The sequence below is a fragment of the Corythoichthys intestinalis genome, chromosome 8, assembly GCF_030265065.1.
Source record: "Corythoichthys intestinalis isolate RoL2023-P3 chromosome 8, ASM3026506v1, whole genome shotgun sequence".
Taxonomy (NCBI): domain Eukaryota; kingdom Metazoa; phylum Chordata; class Actinopteri; order Syngnathiformes; family Syngnathidae; genus Corythoichthys; species Corythoichthys intestinalis.
The window spans coordinates 48824236-48840941 of NC_080402.1; the positions used below are offsets into that span (position 1 = coordinate 48824236).

At 37.5% G+C, this 16706-nt stretch overlaps 1 protein-coding gene across 1 annotated transcript in view; it reads left to right on the forward strand.

Moving 5' to 3' along the window:
• Window positions 1–16706, forward strand: part of npepps (aminopeptidase puromycin sensitive) — a 41309-nt gene that overhangs the window by 9678 nt on the left and 14925 nt on the right. The window contains exons 2-12 of the mRNA XM_057844207.1: window positions 3738–3822; window positions 3911–3988; window positions 4504–4625; window positions 6941–7048; window positions 11654–11854; window positions 13990–14086; window positions 14186–14219; window positions 15676–15790; window positions 15865–16029; window positions 16111–16215; window positions 16296–16356. Coding sequence (XP_057700190.1) covers window positions 3738–3822; window positions 3911–3988; window positions 4504–4625; window positions 6941–7048; window positions 11654–11854; window positions 13990–14086; window positions 14186–14219; window positions 15676–15790; window positions 15865–16029; window positions 16111–16215; window positions 16296–16356 — 1171 coding nt within the window. The remainder of the gene's footprint in view (window positions 1–3737; window positions 3823–3910; window positions 3989–4503; window positions 4626–6940; window positions 7049–11653; window positions 11855–13989; window positions 14087–14185; window positions 14220–15675; window positions 15791–15864; window positions 16030–16110; window positions 16216–16295; window positions 16357–16706) is intronic.

Here is a 16706-nt window from a genome sequence, read left to right on the forward strand (position 1 = left end):
AGCTTTAAGAAGCAAGAGTCCTTCCCACCACTCGTCGGGCCGGTGTTGTGCCGACACTGGCCGTCAGCTCAAGTCCCAGCCGAAAATAACGCGTCTCAGGTGGACGACGGGAGCGATACGAGGCGCCCCCCTCCATCCGAGAGCATGCCGCTTAATTTGACTCAACAGTGTGTTTCTTCGTTTATATTACCGCTAAATACACAAGCTTGACGCCAATTTAACGGGAGCTATTGTTTTTTCATGGGAGATTTGGCTAGCTCTGGCAGTGTTCAACGCAAGCTGCAACGAATGGCAGTAACTTTTTTATATCGCAAAATGTGAAAACGATTGAAACCATTACCCACCAAATTCAATCTGCTGGCAAATACAGGCAAGTGTGTATGCTGCGCTCTGGTCTGCCCCGGTGTGGATAAGGCCTGCTTTTTGTTTTCGCAGCTTTGCAATGCAACCAAAGGCTCTCCGAGCACTCCATGTACACGTAAGGTGTGCGCGCGTTTGGAATAATGGAACGCAGCTTGGGCCGATGATTGGTTCTCGTCAGCGAAGCATCTAGAAGGATTTGTGCTCAGTTTACGTACTAAGTTAATCACATGATGATAATAATAATAATAATTAAATAAAACCTCCCGACCCCCCCTCCTCCCAAAAATAATTACTCCTCGGATCTACGCAATTCACGTAGGTCGCCCTTTTTGACTTCAAAACGGCGAATTTCGCCGAAATGTGAGAGATTTTCATGCCTGCATAGCACAGCTATGAGTCTGGTGTACCAGGCTAGTAGTCCTGTCTATGAGCGCGACCTGTTGGCGCGTGTGTCTGTTTGCGTGCACGCACGCGCGCTCTCGCTCGCGCGGGTAGTAGAGTGGAGTGGGCTACAGCTGTGTAATCGGCTGACTGACGCATCTGATTATTATCTTTTTTTTTCGGCGGGGGGGGGGGGGGGCGAGACTGGCGGGCCCAAACGAGACTGTGGCGGGCCGCCACAGTCTCGTTCATTGGTGGGAAACACTGCGTTCTTCTAGAACTGAAATGTTTGTGGCGATTTTTTCTTTCAATATGGATTGCTATAATAACTAATAAAAACTCCATATTGAGTAGTTTAAAAAAATAGTGAACTTTTCTACAAATATCTATCACTGTACCACACATTTGTCAGATATGTACTCAAAACTCCTCCAAAGGCCTTTAAAGGTTCTCTATTTCTGTATGCTATGCAACAATTGGTAAGACTGCTGTCTTGACAGTTGTCCAAAAGACAACCATTGACACCTTGCACAAGGAGGGCAAGACACAAAAGATCATTGCTAGAGTACGAGTAGCGATAACTGTACCCTGGAGAGGACTGTGAGACTGCTCATTCAAAAACATGGGGGATAATACTTCCTTTTTATGAAAAAGATTTTTTTAAGCGCTTTTGCACACAAACAAATAAACTCACACTAATATTTAAACTCTCTCCGTAGTATGTATGCTCTACGGTACATGCATTGTATGCAATACGCTTTGATTTCTTTGGACCGTATGTCAAGCAAATGTCCTCATTTCAAATATAGATGCTGGTCAGTGTGACATCCCAACATGTTGGAACAGTTTCCACCTCTTGCCATAATTGTCTTGAAACCAGCCTTCCAAACTAGCTTTGTTTTTGTTGGCTGACATGTTCTGACTCTCGGCAATGTAAGCAAAATACTGTCAAATACAGTGATCCCTTGTTTTTCGTGGCTAATGGGGACCAGAACCTGCACGATAAGTGGAAAAACCGCAAAGTAGCGCCCCACACCCCCACACACAATTTTAAATTTTCTTTTTTTGTGTTCAATGTATTTATACAGATTTAGCATTGGAAATATATATGTATATATAATGACATGTTTTTTCACTTTTTTTCCCCAAAGTGTTGATTAAAAAAAAAACTTTTGCGTATGTCTATATATTAAGGCTGTCAAATGATTAAAATCTGTCAAAACGATTATAATCGAGTTAATCACAGCTTAAAAATTAATTAATCGTAATTAATTGCAATTCAAACCATCTCTAAAATATGCCATATTTTTCTGTGAATTATTGCAAGGGAATGGAAAGGCACAAGACCGATACATATACATTCAACATACCGTACATAAGTACTGTATTTGTTTATCATAACAATAAATCCACAAGATGGCATTAACATTATTAACATTCTTTCTGTTAAATGGATCCACAGATAGAAAGACTTGAAGTGCTTATGAGATAAATGTTAGTACAAGTTATTGTAATTTTATATTAAAACCCTTCTTAATGTTTTCGTTTTAATAAAATTTGTAAAATTTTCAATCAGAAAATAAACTAGTAGCTCGCCATTGTTGTCGTCGCTGAGCGGTGACGTCACATGGGCTCCCTGCCGTTCTTCCACAGTGTCTTTAACTACGTAAGGTAGTGATTGAAATACACCACAAGGTGTCAATGGCGATTTTCAAATTACATACAAATGAAGCCAATGAGTGTGTTTTGTCACTTGACGGACGCCGTAGTTCCCAGTTTCCATTGTACTTCATGGTCATTTCAACGTATGAGACCTCTGATAGTTTGTATATTGTGACTAAATATTGCCATCCAGTGTATTTGTTGAGCTAAACGATTGAAGCGCTTTTCTTTTTGTGAATATTATTTTTTTGAGATAGGAATATTTGTTGTGCTTTCACTAAACAATACTCATGTTTGTTGTAAAGGAGTTTCCAAAGCTTATGCCAATAAACTGCGCGGTCCAATGATCGCCTGTGTCCACCCGCCTTTCTCTGCCTCTTAGCTCTCAGTGTGCAAAAAACGGCATCATTGTAATCTGTTTGAGGCAATGCAAGAGCGGGGCATTCCGCGCATGCGTTAAATGTATCAAACATTTTAACGTGACTAATCAAAACAATTAATTACCGCTCGTTAACTCGATAAATTTGACAGCACTAGTATATATATATTTAATAAATGTTTTTTAGGCACTTCAAATATAATAACTATGATAAGTTTTAAACATGTCACTGTCCCACCAAATTATTTTTAAACAAGAAAAAAGCAGAAAAATGCTTGTCTTTATTAAATGCTTCATTGAGTGAGTCCACTCAAATCCGCTCAAGCTGCTCACTTACACACAATGAGTTGCCACAGCAACTGTTTAACAAGTTAAATGGTGATTGATGCATGCGGCGCTTTGGAGTCCGCCTCTCTGGCAAGTTCAAACATTAAACATATGTCAACCATCGTTAAGTTTAATAAGCAACTCCAGTGCACTCCCTGCCTGACCAACAGAGAGCAGGAAGAGGGAATGTGGGAGCGAGAGTGAGACTGCGCAATCGGCTCGGGACAGCTCATCTGTATTTTTTTAAATTGGAAAAAAAAAATCGCGATTTACTAAGGGCGCGAAGTTTGAAGCGCAAAGTAGCGAGGCATTGCTTTAGTTTGCTTTCGTCTGCTGTAGCAGTCTTTCTCTTTTCCACAAGTGTGTACATATCCAGAGGGCACGCCAATTGATCACTGTGATCAGTGTGAAATTTATCACAATGACCAATCACAATCATTTATAATCGCCGACCCTTGTATAAGGTGCTGCATCCACCTGAGAAAATAGAATCCATGCAAACGTTTTTGATTTCACACTAACAATAAAGGGCAGGAGAAACACTGGCTCATTTACTTGAGATGGTACCACACCCTTAAAATACCTGTTAACTCTTTTAAATTATGTCTTTGTGTTGTAAATGCAGGTGACACAAGCCACCAATCAGATTGTGATGAACTGTGCCGATATCGACATCATTACAGCCTCCTTTGTGCCTCAGGGAGGAGATGGTAAGTCTGATTTGTACTTTTCTATCCGTTATCATCCCCGTTGATCAGATGTGAAATTACATGTTCGCAATTTTTTAAAACTGTTTAGAAATTGACGCCACAGGATTCAACTATCAAAATGAGGATGAGAAAGTGACTTTGTCCTTTCCAAGTGCTCTAAAAAAAGGTGAGAACGGTCGCAATAAGTTGGTTGCATTCAATGAGAATTAAAAGTATTAAACCAGAAAGTTGAAGGATGGCCGTGAATACAGAACTTAGATAAAATTAGTCCTGAACAGATTTGATGCAAGTTCAGTTGAACACGAAGAGCTCTTTATCTGTAGCAGAAATGCAGAGGCTACATTTTGAGAAACTTAATGGAAGAGGATGCTTTTCTCATTTGCATCTTGAATATGTGATAGGGTGAGGGTCTATTTTTAAAATTTTGACTGAGGCTTTGTTATTTCTGGTTGGGGGGGGGGGTCCATTTTTGTTCATTTCTAATAGGTTGGGTTTTGTGGACATGATTTCTATTTAATTCAACAGTTATGCTTTTGAGCAGGAAAATAACAGATTTTTCCAAAAACGTTTTAAACTTGAACAAAAGTCATACTTAAAAATTTCAATGTGATTTTTATGTATACTATTTTGCATGGGTCTCTGCTTACGTTATTTCTTTTTAAAAACAAACCCGTTTGTCAGGTTCTGGTGTGTTGAAGATCAAGTTTGCAGGGGAGCTGAATGACAAAATGAAAGGTTTCTACAGAAGTAAATACACCAACACCGCAGGAGAGACGTGCTACGCCGCCGTCACACAATTTGAAGTAAGGTGGTGATTCAGGACTGTAACAGAAAACTGCATATAGATGTCCTCTGTGTTCTTTGCTCAGTGGTACATTAAATGAAGTTAAAATAAAATATTCCGTCGTTTTCCACATTTTGTTCACCTCCATGCCACAATGCGTTGATGGCAAACCTAATGTTAAAGGAGGTTCAACAAACTATTACGACATACCTTACACTTTCAGAAGGCCGACATTTCTGTTTTTTAGATCATCTTAGTTGGTCACATTAATTTAATTTAATTTGGTGACATGATTTGTTGATTTTTATTTATTTTTTTTGTCGTTCTGCCGTAATCATCAAAATTGAAACAAAGGCTTTAAATATTTGACCGTTTGTGTGGTGAATTACCGGTAAAGTAAGTTCCACTTTTTGAAACGAATTATTAAAATATAGTGATACCTCGATACACGATCGCATCGACATCCGACGTAAAATTGAACGTGTCAAGGGAAAAACCTAAAGGAAAAGATGATGATTTGTCTGGGCATATGACGACATGCTTGAAATACAACGATTTATGTCAGCATTACAATTTCATTGTTTTCCCGCTAGGCTTGTGCCACTTTGATATCACTGTATTGCAATTACAGCTCTAGAATGTGTTACTTTGAGATATCTGGGTTTAAAAGAACAAAAAAAAACTTTATTCCATTGAACAACATTTTTATTTTTCAAACATATTGAAAAATTGGAACATAAGTATAATGTTAAGTTAAAAAAAATTATGCATATATATATATATACACTAAATAAAATTAAAATAAATGTAGTCATTTAGGTGAGCCTAAATCCACAGCAACAGCTCGACATTATTAAAATCAGAACAAAAATAATTGAATTATTCACCATAAAAAGCACGTGTGTATGACTCGTTTCATTTACACACTTTTAGTCTCTTTCTCAACAGAGACAGTTGCCAGAGAGAGAAAAACACGTTTTACCACCGCTAGACACACTAAACACCCTAGAGTAAACTCTCGTAGCTGGTGGGAAACGTTAATGACGGTGCTTATTAATTAATTTTGTATAAATGCAAAATCATATTGGCGGTATTGCCTCCTCAGCAGCCACCCTCCGCAAACATGTTTTACATGTCGGCTGGCCCTCCTCCTCTAAGCCGCGGCCATCTGTAACTTTTCTGTAGCCGAAGTATTCCCATACCAGCTATTTTGTTTTCTTCTTGGGTAAAAAAGTTCAGGAGTTTCACCTCTAGCTATCATGTAACACAGCTAACTCACTGACACTGAGCAACAACCGGTGGGGGAGGGTTGACCCTTGCAGCTGCAAGCGAGGGATTTCTCCATGCATTTTTCGGACACAAAAAACAGCTAATACCTTCGGGATAGTATGACGGAAAATTTTTGTGATTTTGAAACCTTGACGTTTTCATACCATGTTATACCTTGAAACCGGTAATCGGCACATTTCTATTTCCCGCAAGGCGGACGCAAGGCAGATTTTCTTGTGAGAGAAACCAACATGGGTCCCAACAAGGTTATTGCACTTGGTCGAAAAAGGTGACGTTTATAGAAAAATATGAGCATGGGTTCGTGTGAGTGAACTTGCTAGACAGTGTGGCTAACCGGTCCCCCGACCCCTGCCAACAACAACAGAACATGAAAAGAGAAAGTAAAAACATCCCACTCTTCTGCACCTCTCACTTTCGTCAGTCGGTGTGTGTTCAGGAAAAGAATGCAAAACACAAATGCCACATTAGAACCAGTTTTGTTACATTATTATTACCGTATTATTATTATTATTATTGTTTTATATTATTCAGATTTGTATTCATAATTTATTTGCTATGTGTAATTGCTATTAGTCATTCTATTTATTAAGGATTTGGCATAGGTTTTGGGGCTCTGGAATGACTTAATGGAATTATAATGTATTCTTATCTGAAGATCCCGCTTGTCATACGACCATTTCGACTTACAAACCAGGTCCTGGAACAAATTAAATTTGTATACAGAGGTACCACTGTATATGGACTTTGCATCAATATCCTTTTGCCATCTCCTTAAATCCGTCTGTGTTAAATTTAGCTGATAAGTCCCACAGTTGACAGTCTATGTCAGAGCACAAACCAAGCATGAAGTTAAATGAATTGTCTGTAGATCTATCAGAGACAGGATTGGCTTAGGCAAAATTCTGGGAAAGGATGCAAAAATATTAAGGGATTGCACTATGTAATAGTACTACATTAATTGCCACCAGTGATGTGAACAGATTTTTAGCTTGTCTGCCAGCACTCATGGCGTCTCTTTCTTTCTGTTTGTCTGACCCTCGCCAGGCCACAGATGCCCGCAGAGCGTTTCCCTGTTGGGACGAGCCTGCAATCAAAGCTACTTTTGATATCACGCTGATCGTCCCCAAGGATTGCGTCGCCTTGTCAAACATGGTATGTGTAGATTGGGTCTTGTCTAGGCCCCTTTCATAGCAAATGACCAACTGACAATGGATAAAAATTACTTACACTTTTGTGAACTACAAGAACAATAATGAGCATAGCACCCCACAGTTCTGAGATCAAAGATTCCATTTCGGGCTCCCGACCTCCTGTGTGGAGTTTGCCTGTTCATCGGGTACCTCTGTGGGTTTTCTCCGTGTGTTCGTTTTCACCTTACATTCTACAAACATGCGAGCTAGGTTGATTGAACTATCCAGTCTGAATTCTAAGTACGTGTGATTGTGTGCGTGAAGGCTAGTTTGTCGATATGTGCCTCCTAGCAGCTTCAGCACCCTGCGACCCTCGTGAGCATAAGTGGTAAATTACAGAACAACACAATTTCTTTATAGTGTTTCATTCAGTAATAGAGGTGGGTAGTAACGCGTTACGTGTACTCCGTTACATTTACATGAGTAACTTAGAGAATGTACTTCTAAGAGTAGTTTTACTAACTTTAAGAGAAAAATGTCCTTCTAAGAGTAGTTTTACTAAGCTATGCTTTTTACTTTTTGAGTAGATTTGTGAAGAAAAAAACGCTACTCTTACTCCGCTACTTTGGGCTACACAAGAGTCGTTACATTTTTCCTCTTTAGTCTTCATATTCAGATTTAAAATTTTTTTTTTTGCCAGTGAGTAGAGAAGTGCCTGGTGTATTAGCTCGGTAGCTCTACCGATTTCACCAATGAGACGTCGCAACAATAATCACACTCCATAATACCAATCAGACGCAAGCTTGCCGTTCTATCTTCACGCCAGCCTGTTCAATCATGTGGTATTTTTAAAGCACCATAAAAAACGAAGTATTTGATATCGAGCGCTGCCCACAACATGACTCGAAAGCACAGATTTTAACCTCTCTCCTAGTTTTTATTTGGCTCCGATTGACCATGGAAAACCAGAGATATCACCCACGTGCCGCTGGTTGGTCTCATTTGAAAGTGCGTAAGTTAATGTCCACACCAGCTTTTATTTGAAGTCAATCGACCAAGAAAAACGGAAGATAATGTCATTTGAGTTTTATTGCACTCATAAATATGCATTAAAACGCTGCATGGACCATGTATCTATCTCCATATTTCCATCATTTCTTGTCCTTTTTCAAAACCGAAAGCAGCACAAAAGACTATATATCCCAAGAACCGTTCTGATGTCAAGAAGGACGAACCGATTGTGATAATTTTTAATACATTTCCCAACGAGGCGCCAACTAATGAAAGGGAGGCATGCGACGCAAGCAACGGCCGGTTGGTTTGAGCGAGCGACTTTGAAACGTGCAGAATGAATATAAAACTACATTTAGCGCAAGCTAATGCATTATTTCATTAACTCAAGGAAGAAGATGAGCTGTATTTGTTGTCTTTTTCTTTGCATGAGTCGGCGTCTCGGCGAATAGAAGTGACGGCAGCGCGCAAACGACGAAAGAGTAGGCTGTGTGACGTTGTGTGTGATGCAGCTCCGTGACCTGTTCAAGCTTTATTGAGTGCGCAAAAAAAAAAAAAAAACTTTATTGGGTCGCATGCCTGAAAATTTTGAATTGAACTGATTTACTTGTCAATATTTCTTTAAATATTTTTTTTCAATGTTATATATATATATATATATATATATATATATATATATATATATATTTTTTTTTTTTTTTTACTATAATCTTTTCAATTTTTATGTAGATGTGTGTTCGAGAAGCTTGAGTGCATGTAGGTATATACTTTTGATAAGGTGATGAGTACAACACCTAACTTCACAAAGAGATATCCTCCAAACCCTTTTTGTGTTAGATGATATATATAATTTTTTTTCTCACTATTTTGCACTGCATATAACCTGTTTTGACCATAGTATGTGTAAAGGCCAAAAACGCCTATGACCATACCTGCTGTTTGTGTTGAATTGTCAAACATAAAACTATTCAATCTTATTTTTTTCTATTGAATGTTTATCCTAACAAGTTGAATAAATATGATCAAGCTTCAAAACGGTTGGTCAAGGTTGTTTGGTTGTCAGTGGGACGTCAACATTACAAATTTTGAAAAAAGATTCTGGGATTTTTTTGTCTTTTTGGGTCCAAAATGTGGATGAAAATTGGTCAGTGAAGAAAACAACAGTTTGGACATGAAGCTCAAGGTGTCCTGAAAAAAAGGGACCCAACTTGGCCATTGTAAACAATTTTTTCTTTGAAATATAAAGGCAACATCAAATGCATGCAAATTCTGCCAAAATAGGCTTAGGTGTTAAAGGGTTAATTTCAAAATAGTAATTATTAAAGAACTCTTCAAACTAGGAACTATTTTCTCCATCAGAGGGCAGTCATGCTTTTTGGACGAATAATGCTTCATTTATGTAATTTTTTTCTCTCGTTGGAATTCGGTGATTTAAAAATGTTTGTATTCCTTTTGCTAAATGTGGTTATGTAATGAGTTCTTTGTACAGTATCATTATAACAACAGATAGATAGATAACGTAGTACTCAGAAAAAATACCATTGTTTAAAAAAAAAAAGAAAATCCAACAAAAATATAAGCAGTTACTCACAATGTTACTCATTACTTGAGTAATCTTGAGTATTCTTTTCACCAAATACTTTACTTGTACTTGAGTCCATTTTTTAGACAAATACTTTTACTTGAGTAATGTTGTTTTGACGTAACGTTACTCTTATTTGTGTACCATTTTTGGCTACTCGACCCGCCTACAGTGGGGAGAACAAGTATTTGATACACTGCCAATTAGAGGTGTGCAAAATTTCCGATTCTTAGATTATTCGCGATTCGGCCGTGGAAGATTCGAGAACGATTCACAAACATCCAAATTCCGATTATTGAAATATGCCAAGTAAAGCAGAAGTACGACACACTCAGCGCGCCGCGCGGTCTTCGGTACGCAATTAGGGACGGAGCGAAAGTAGCTAAACATCATGCTTCTCATTACCCGGCCCCTCGGGTAACGCCAATGCTCAACTCACGGCTCTAGCTCAACTCATGCCACGAGATTAAAAAAAAAAAAAAAAACATACCTGACTGCTGCCGAAAAGCTGCTACAAGCCGCATTATGTTACGGTTGATATCATTTATATAGGACTAGATGCATTATAGCTTCGGTATCGTTACCAGCACATCTACAAAAAACTAGATGCGGGTGTTAGTAACGGCCGCCATCTTAAAGCAGTACACTTCCCTGCAAGGCTGTTGTTGCGAACCTTCCAAGTGAACCTAATTAACTTTTTATCTAAAATACTCCTAAATCGGTAAAATATTGACTTGAATCTATCTTTAAAATAGTTTTAAAACTTTTACATGTTGAAAGTAGACAAAAGAGAAATTATGGAATAACAGGAGCAATTTTAACAACTTTAACGGTTGATTCACAACATTAAATTAATTGAAAGTAGTTTAAAGCTGCTGATATAGAATGGGGACTGGAGTTTTTTTTATTTACTGTTATTTTTGTATATTTGTTTACTGCTATATGTTAACTTGATATTGAAATAGTAGTTTGGTTTAGCCTGAGAGGATTTTTGAACAATTTTGGAACTAATGTACAAAACAAATAAAAAAATAAAAAAAAAATTTTTAAAAAAGGAGTGGGGTGCATCAATAATCGTTTTATAATCGAATCGGAGCCTCTGAATCGTAATCGTAATCGAATCGTTAGGTGCCCAAAGATTTCCAGCTCTACTGCCAATGGGTGTAGTGTATCAAATACTTGTTCTCCCCACTGTATGTTCAGTACCCACCTCTTTTGTAGCAGTTTTGTTGGACGTTTATTTTTCCGTTTGTTTGCTGGGAACAAAAAATTACCCAAAATCGTCATCAATAATAGTGTTTGAGGTCAAAAGTCTAGCTAAAAGGCTAGCTTTCTCAGCGCTAACAACAAAGAACTATGTCGTAGCAAACTGCACATCAATTCTTTTAAAATAGGTGTAACCACCCAATGTTAGCCTTAAATCGTTCCTCTGTAGTGTCTTGTCAGTAACTCGCCTTCTAACAAACGTAGCCTTGGGAATGCTATCCTAGCAACGCAGCTGAGGGTGAGTTCGACAATGCGCTCAGGACTCATGCTGTTACTCTTGGAAACTCAATGTAGTTTATAGTGGAACACTAATGCTTGTAGTTAAAGATTCTGACTCCACCCAAAGTAGCGATGCAACATTGATAGTGCAGGCCGCTAAGCAAAATTAATCAAATGTCTGCTAACTGCAACACTGAGACATGGAACTCGTTAGCCTGGAAAATCCATAAATAAGCCGCTTTCTTATTAAACCTGCAGAGTTTAAAAGGACAAAAACAGTAGCGGCTTGTAGTCCAAGAATCATGGCAAGCAGGTTACAGTATTAGAAACGCCAAAGTCTCAGTCATAAAATCTGTTTAATTACTAGATTTCCTTCAGTGCCTTTTTTTCTTGCTCCAATTTAAAATTCCTGTTGAGCTCTGTGCAATTTACTTAGCGTATGCTTACGTATGCTTGGTGGCATGATCCACTCTGCTGCCCATGTTTTTGTGACTATTGTTTTTCTATTACCGTAATCATCGGCCACATTTCCTCTGCTCGGCCCCTTAGAACGTTGTCGAGCGCCAGCCCTACCCGAGCGAAGACGAGCTCGTGGAAATCAAATTTGGCACCACACCCATCATGTCCACGTACCTGGTGGCTTTTGTCATCGGCGAGTTCGACTTTGTGGAGAGCCAGTCGTCTGACGGTGTGCTAGTACGAGTCTATACGCCGGTGGGGAAGGCGGAGCAAGGTCGCTTTGCACTGGAGGTGAGCCCATCTTCTGACTGGTTGATGGCTTTCATTATTATTTTCCGTCCTCCATTTGCTCATTAATTTGCAATTAACTTTTTTTTCGTTTTGTTTTTTGTTTTTTTGTCTCAGAATGTGTTTTTCTTTAACATGTACCAACTTTACAAAGACAACAACAACAAAAAACTAGGCATTTCCCCGATCCGATTGTGTCAGTCTGGTCGATTGGGCCATTTTTCAGAGAATCGGAAACTGATGAATAGGATTGGATTTTTAATTTTTTTTAAAAAAAATATTTTGTTATTTTTAAGGGTGACAAAGTAACAGAATCAACCCAGAAATTCAATTGGAATTGGCAAAAACAAAAGTACCGTATTGGCCCAAATATAATACAGTGTTTTTTTGCATTGAAATAAGACTGAAAAAGTGGGGGTCGTCTTATATCCTCGGTCTAGACGTTATACCAATTCACGACGCTAGATGGCGCCAGATAACATTGAAGTGATGTTCTGTCATGACAGACCTCAGCTACTCTCAAGTTTAACCAGTTTGCATTATTTTATTGCAATGTTTTCCCATATTCAGATTTGTTTCAAGACTACAGTTACAGTTAGACTTCACTTTGACGGTTAATGCAGTTATTGCAATTTTGTTGTTTTATCACAATAGATTGGTTTATTTACATTTCAAAAACCAGAAGCCATTCATTTACGAATGTGATTGCGTTTTAGTTTACATATTTAAATGTTCAGATATAAAGATTTGAATGAAGCAAAATAACATGCTTTTTCTCTCAAAAATATTGTTATAATCATTTGTTTCAGATGTACTGTAATTATTTTCTGTATAAAAATTAATTTGTTGTTCAAAAAGTCTTTTTAAACTTGAGTCCTGAAAAAGAGGGTGTCGTCTTATAATCAGGGCCGTTATATTTTCGGGCCAATACGGTATATACATTTTATACTCCGAAACATTCTTGGATAAAGTTGTAGAAGAAGTACTGTAAACAATACAGTACTCTAACATGGTTGGAAGTTGGAACTTTATGGAACTTTTGGTATTGGATCGGGACTCTGTATCGGCAGATTTTCAAAATCAGGTGACTCAGACTATGGGTGCAAAAATAGGTGATTGGGACATCCTTAGAAAAAAAAATATTAGCTTTTAAACAAAGCAAATCTTTCCATGGTGTTTTATTGAGTAAATCAGGGCTTAAAATAATGCTGTCAAACTAATCTTTGTCATGGGTCAAACCATAGGTAACATTTGATTCAGAGGGCTGTAATGTCCACCAACTAGGGCTGCCACAATTTATCGACTACTTGACAACCAATGGATGAGCAAATGAATTGACTACTATTTCAATCGACGAATCATTGAGGCATTTTGCACCTAAAAATCCTTTTTTAGTGCTTCTTGACAGGAAATATTCTCTATTTACCACATTTTTTAATGAAAACAAAAAAGGGTGAAAATCTTGAATATTTGACAATTAAAAATGGAAAAATGAGTGTTTTATTTTCTCATTTTTATTCCTTTTTTTTTTTTTTTTTTTTTAAAGAAAAAAACATTTTAAAAAAATGTTTTATTTAAACACAAACATGGAAAAAGTAGTAAATACAGATTTTTGTGGTACTCGACCTTTCATTGAGGACTTCAGGAATTGAAATTGAAAAGATACAGTAAGAAACAAGTAAATTCGGAAAGGTTTTTACCACTTACGTTTTACATTTCTGAGGTTTTTGGGTTTGCATCTGGTCTCCTGTCTACCCAAAGCATGTTTATTCGGTTATTAATTGAACACTCATACTCTGACAAAAACCAGAGTGACAAGTATTCCACTCTTGTTGTCTGCCTCTTTGCGGGAATTAAAGATGTTTTTTTTTTTGTTTTTTTTTTTGACAAATTTGGCTATAGAAAAGTGGCTTAATATAGCAGCGACGTTGCTTATTTGACAACATAGACCGTGCTTTTGGAAATTCGCACCCGTATTTGCAGCTGTGTTATTACTATAACCAGTACATATGTGTGGAGACGGGCTTTGTTCTCATTGAGAGATAAACTTTATCAATATTTGTACTTACTGTACCAGCCCTATTTGTCACATGGAAGTTTTGTGAACACCTAATTTGAATATTTTTGTGTGTGTTCAGGTAGCAACAAAGACGTTACCTTTCTACAAAGACTACTTCAATGTTCCTTATCCTTTGCCTAAGATTGATTTGATTGCTATTGCTGACTTTGCAGCTGGTGAGTGTTCTTCTCAAGGATGTTCTGCAAGTGCAATGTTTTTGTGAAAATTGACATTCAAATCTTTTATTTTTTTTTTTTTAATCCCCTTGGCTTCAGGTGCCATGGAAAACTGGGGCCTTGTGACCTACAGGTATCTAACTTTTCTGGCTGTCAAACTCCATTTGGTGAAAGAAATGAAGGATTTATCATCTCCTTACATACTGCCTTGCCTTCTATGTAAAACATAGTTTAGATCCAGTAATGTAGTGGATTTTCGGGACCAAAATATAATTTCATCTAATATAAACACAAAAAAATGTAATGTAGTGCTGGGCCATTTTAAGATCGAAAAGGTTTTTAGCTCAATCTCGGTTATCAGCTGTGTCATATATAATCGACCATCTGCATAGTTTGACTAGTTTGGCAGATTTTCAACAGTCCAGCAACGAGTCAATTTTGAGAAGTTTATTACACTCCAGGTGAGGTAAACTAAATCTAAACACACATAAGAAAGTAAGTTACTTTGTGCACTAAAATACAATTCATTTTTCAAGCACCTGTTTGCTTAATTCCAATATACAGTGGTAAATGCCAGTTTAAAACCGTTAAAAAAAACTACATAAATACCAACTAAAAAATGTGAATAGATTAGAGCTGTCAAATGATTAAAAATTTTAATCGAGGTAATCACAGCTTAAAAATTAATTAATCGTAATTAATCACAATTCAAACCATCTCTAAAATATGCCATATTTTTCTGTAAATTATTTTTGGAATTGAAAGATAAGACACAAGACTGATATATACATTCAATATACTGCACATAAGTACTGTATTTGTTTATTATAACAATAAATCAACAAGATGGCATTAACATTAACATTCTGTTAAAGCGATCCATGGATAGAAAGACTTGTAGTTCTTAAAAGATAAATGTTAGCACAAGTTAAAGAAATTTTATATTAAAACCCCTCTTAATGTTTTCGTTTGAATAAAATTTGTAAAATTTTTAATCAAAAAATAAACTAGTAGCTCGCCAGTGTTGATGTCAATAATTACACAATGCTCATGGTGCTGAAACTCATAAAATCAGTCGAGGGCGACAAAAAAGGGCGACAAAACACCAAAAAACATAAGTAACAAGTGGACATGACACTGTGCTGTCATTTTAATCTGTTTGAGCGGGGCATGTGCGTTAATTAGGTCAAATATTTTAACGTGATTAATTTAAAAAATTAATTACCGGCCGTTAATGCGATAATTTTGACAGCCCTAGAATAGAGATCAGATGATGTTTTATTTATTTATTTATTTATTTTTTTTTAAATGATTTGGTTCAAGGGACCTTGATTGACATAATGCGATATGTTCGCGGTTAATTGAATTAGATACATTCAATCCAAAACTATTGTTTGGCATTGACGTTGCTGTCATATTTGTAATTTAAGACACCTTTCCAAAAATACTGGGGGAAGGTTCGGCGGTGTAATGTTGTATATGATAAAATGAGGCAAATTCATACATTACATTTATACTAACTTAAAATGGTTCAATAAAAAAAATGCCTGCATCGAAAACACGTTTTACCAAATTGTTTATTTTTGCAGGGAGACAGCCCTGCTTATTGACCCAAAGAACTCATGCGCATCTTCCAGGCAGTGGGTGGCGCTGGTGGTGGGTCATGAACTCGCCCACCAGTGGTTCGGTAACTTGGTCACTATGGTAACAGAGAGATATCTCCTCAAAGATGGAGAATGTCTTCAAAGGTTACTAACTTAAAGTACGTGTGCTTGTAGGAATGGTGGACACACTTGTGGCTCAATGAGGGCTTTGCCTCGTGGATCGAGTATTTGTGCGTTGACTACTGCTTCCCAGAGTACGACATCTGGACGCAGTTTGTGTCCGCTGACTACACACGTGCCCTGGACTTAGATGCTCTGGACAGTAGCCATCCGATCGAGGTGGGAATCCATCTGGTTGAATGACAGCGTGAGTCTACTTCCCCATGTTTAAAGCCTGGTTCCTTTTCTCTTCCTCATCAGGTGAAAGTTGGCCATCCATCTGAAGTGGACGAAATCTTTGACGCCATCTCCTACAGCAAAGGGGCATCAGTCATACGAATGTTGCACAACTACATTGGAGATGAGGTGGTTCCGCAGTTTTGAAAGTGTTCACCTTGTCATTTTTGTGCATCTTTTTGTTAAAAAACATCCCTGCTTCTCTGTAGGACTTCAGGAAAGGAATGAACGCCTATTTGTTGAAGTTCCAGCACAAAAATGCCTCAACAGGTAAATAGTATGACATGTGCCACATTTTTTAAAGTGCCTGTGATGGGAAAAAAAGTCTTAAATAGCATTATTATGTGAATTAAAATTATATTTTGAGGCGATTTGACTGTATACAACAATTTGGCAAAGCGCAGATGATGAAAAATTTGTCTTTTATTACTCTAGCGTCCCAGCTGCGCGGTGACATTGGCCGAGTAACAATTTCAGCTGATTTAGAATTCAGCCCAGTGAGAGGGAAGTTTCAGAACGAGGAAAATGTGACAGACAGCAGCAAAATGTTATTACTGTATTTTAATCTCTCTACTCCAATATTTTTATAGAATAATGTTTTTATCTAAGTGTTTTTCCCC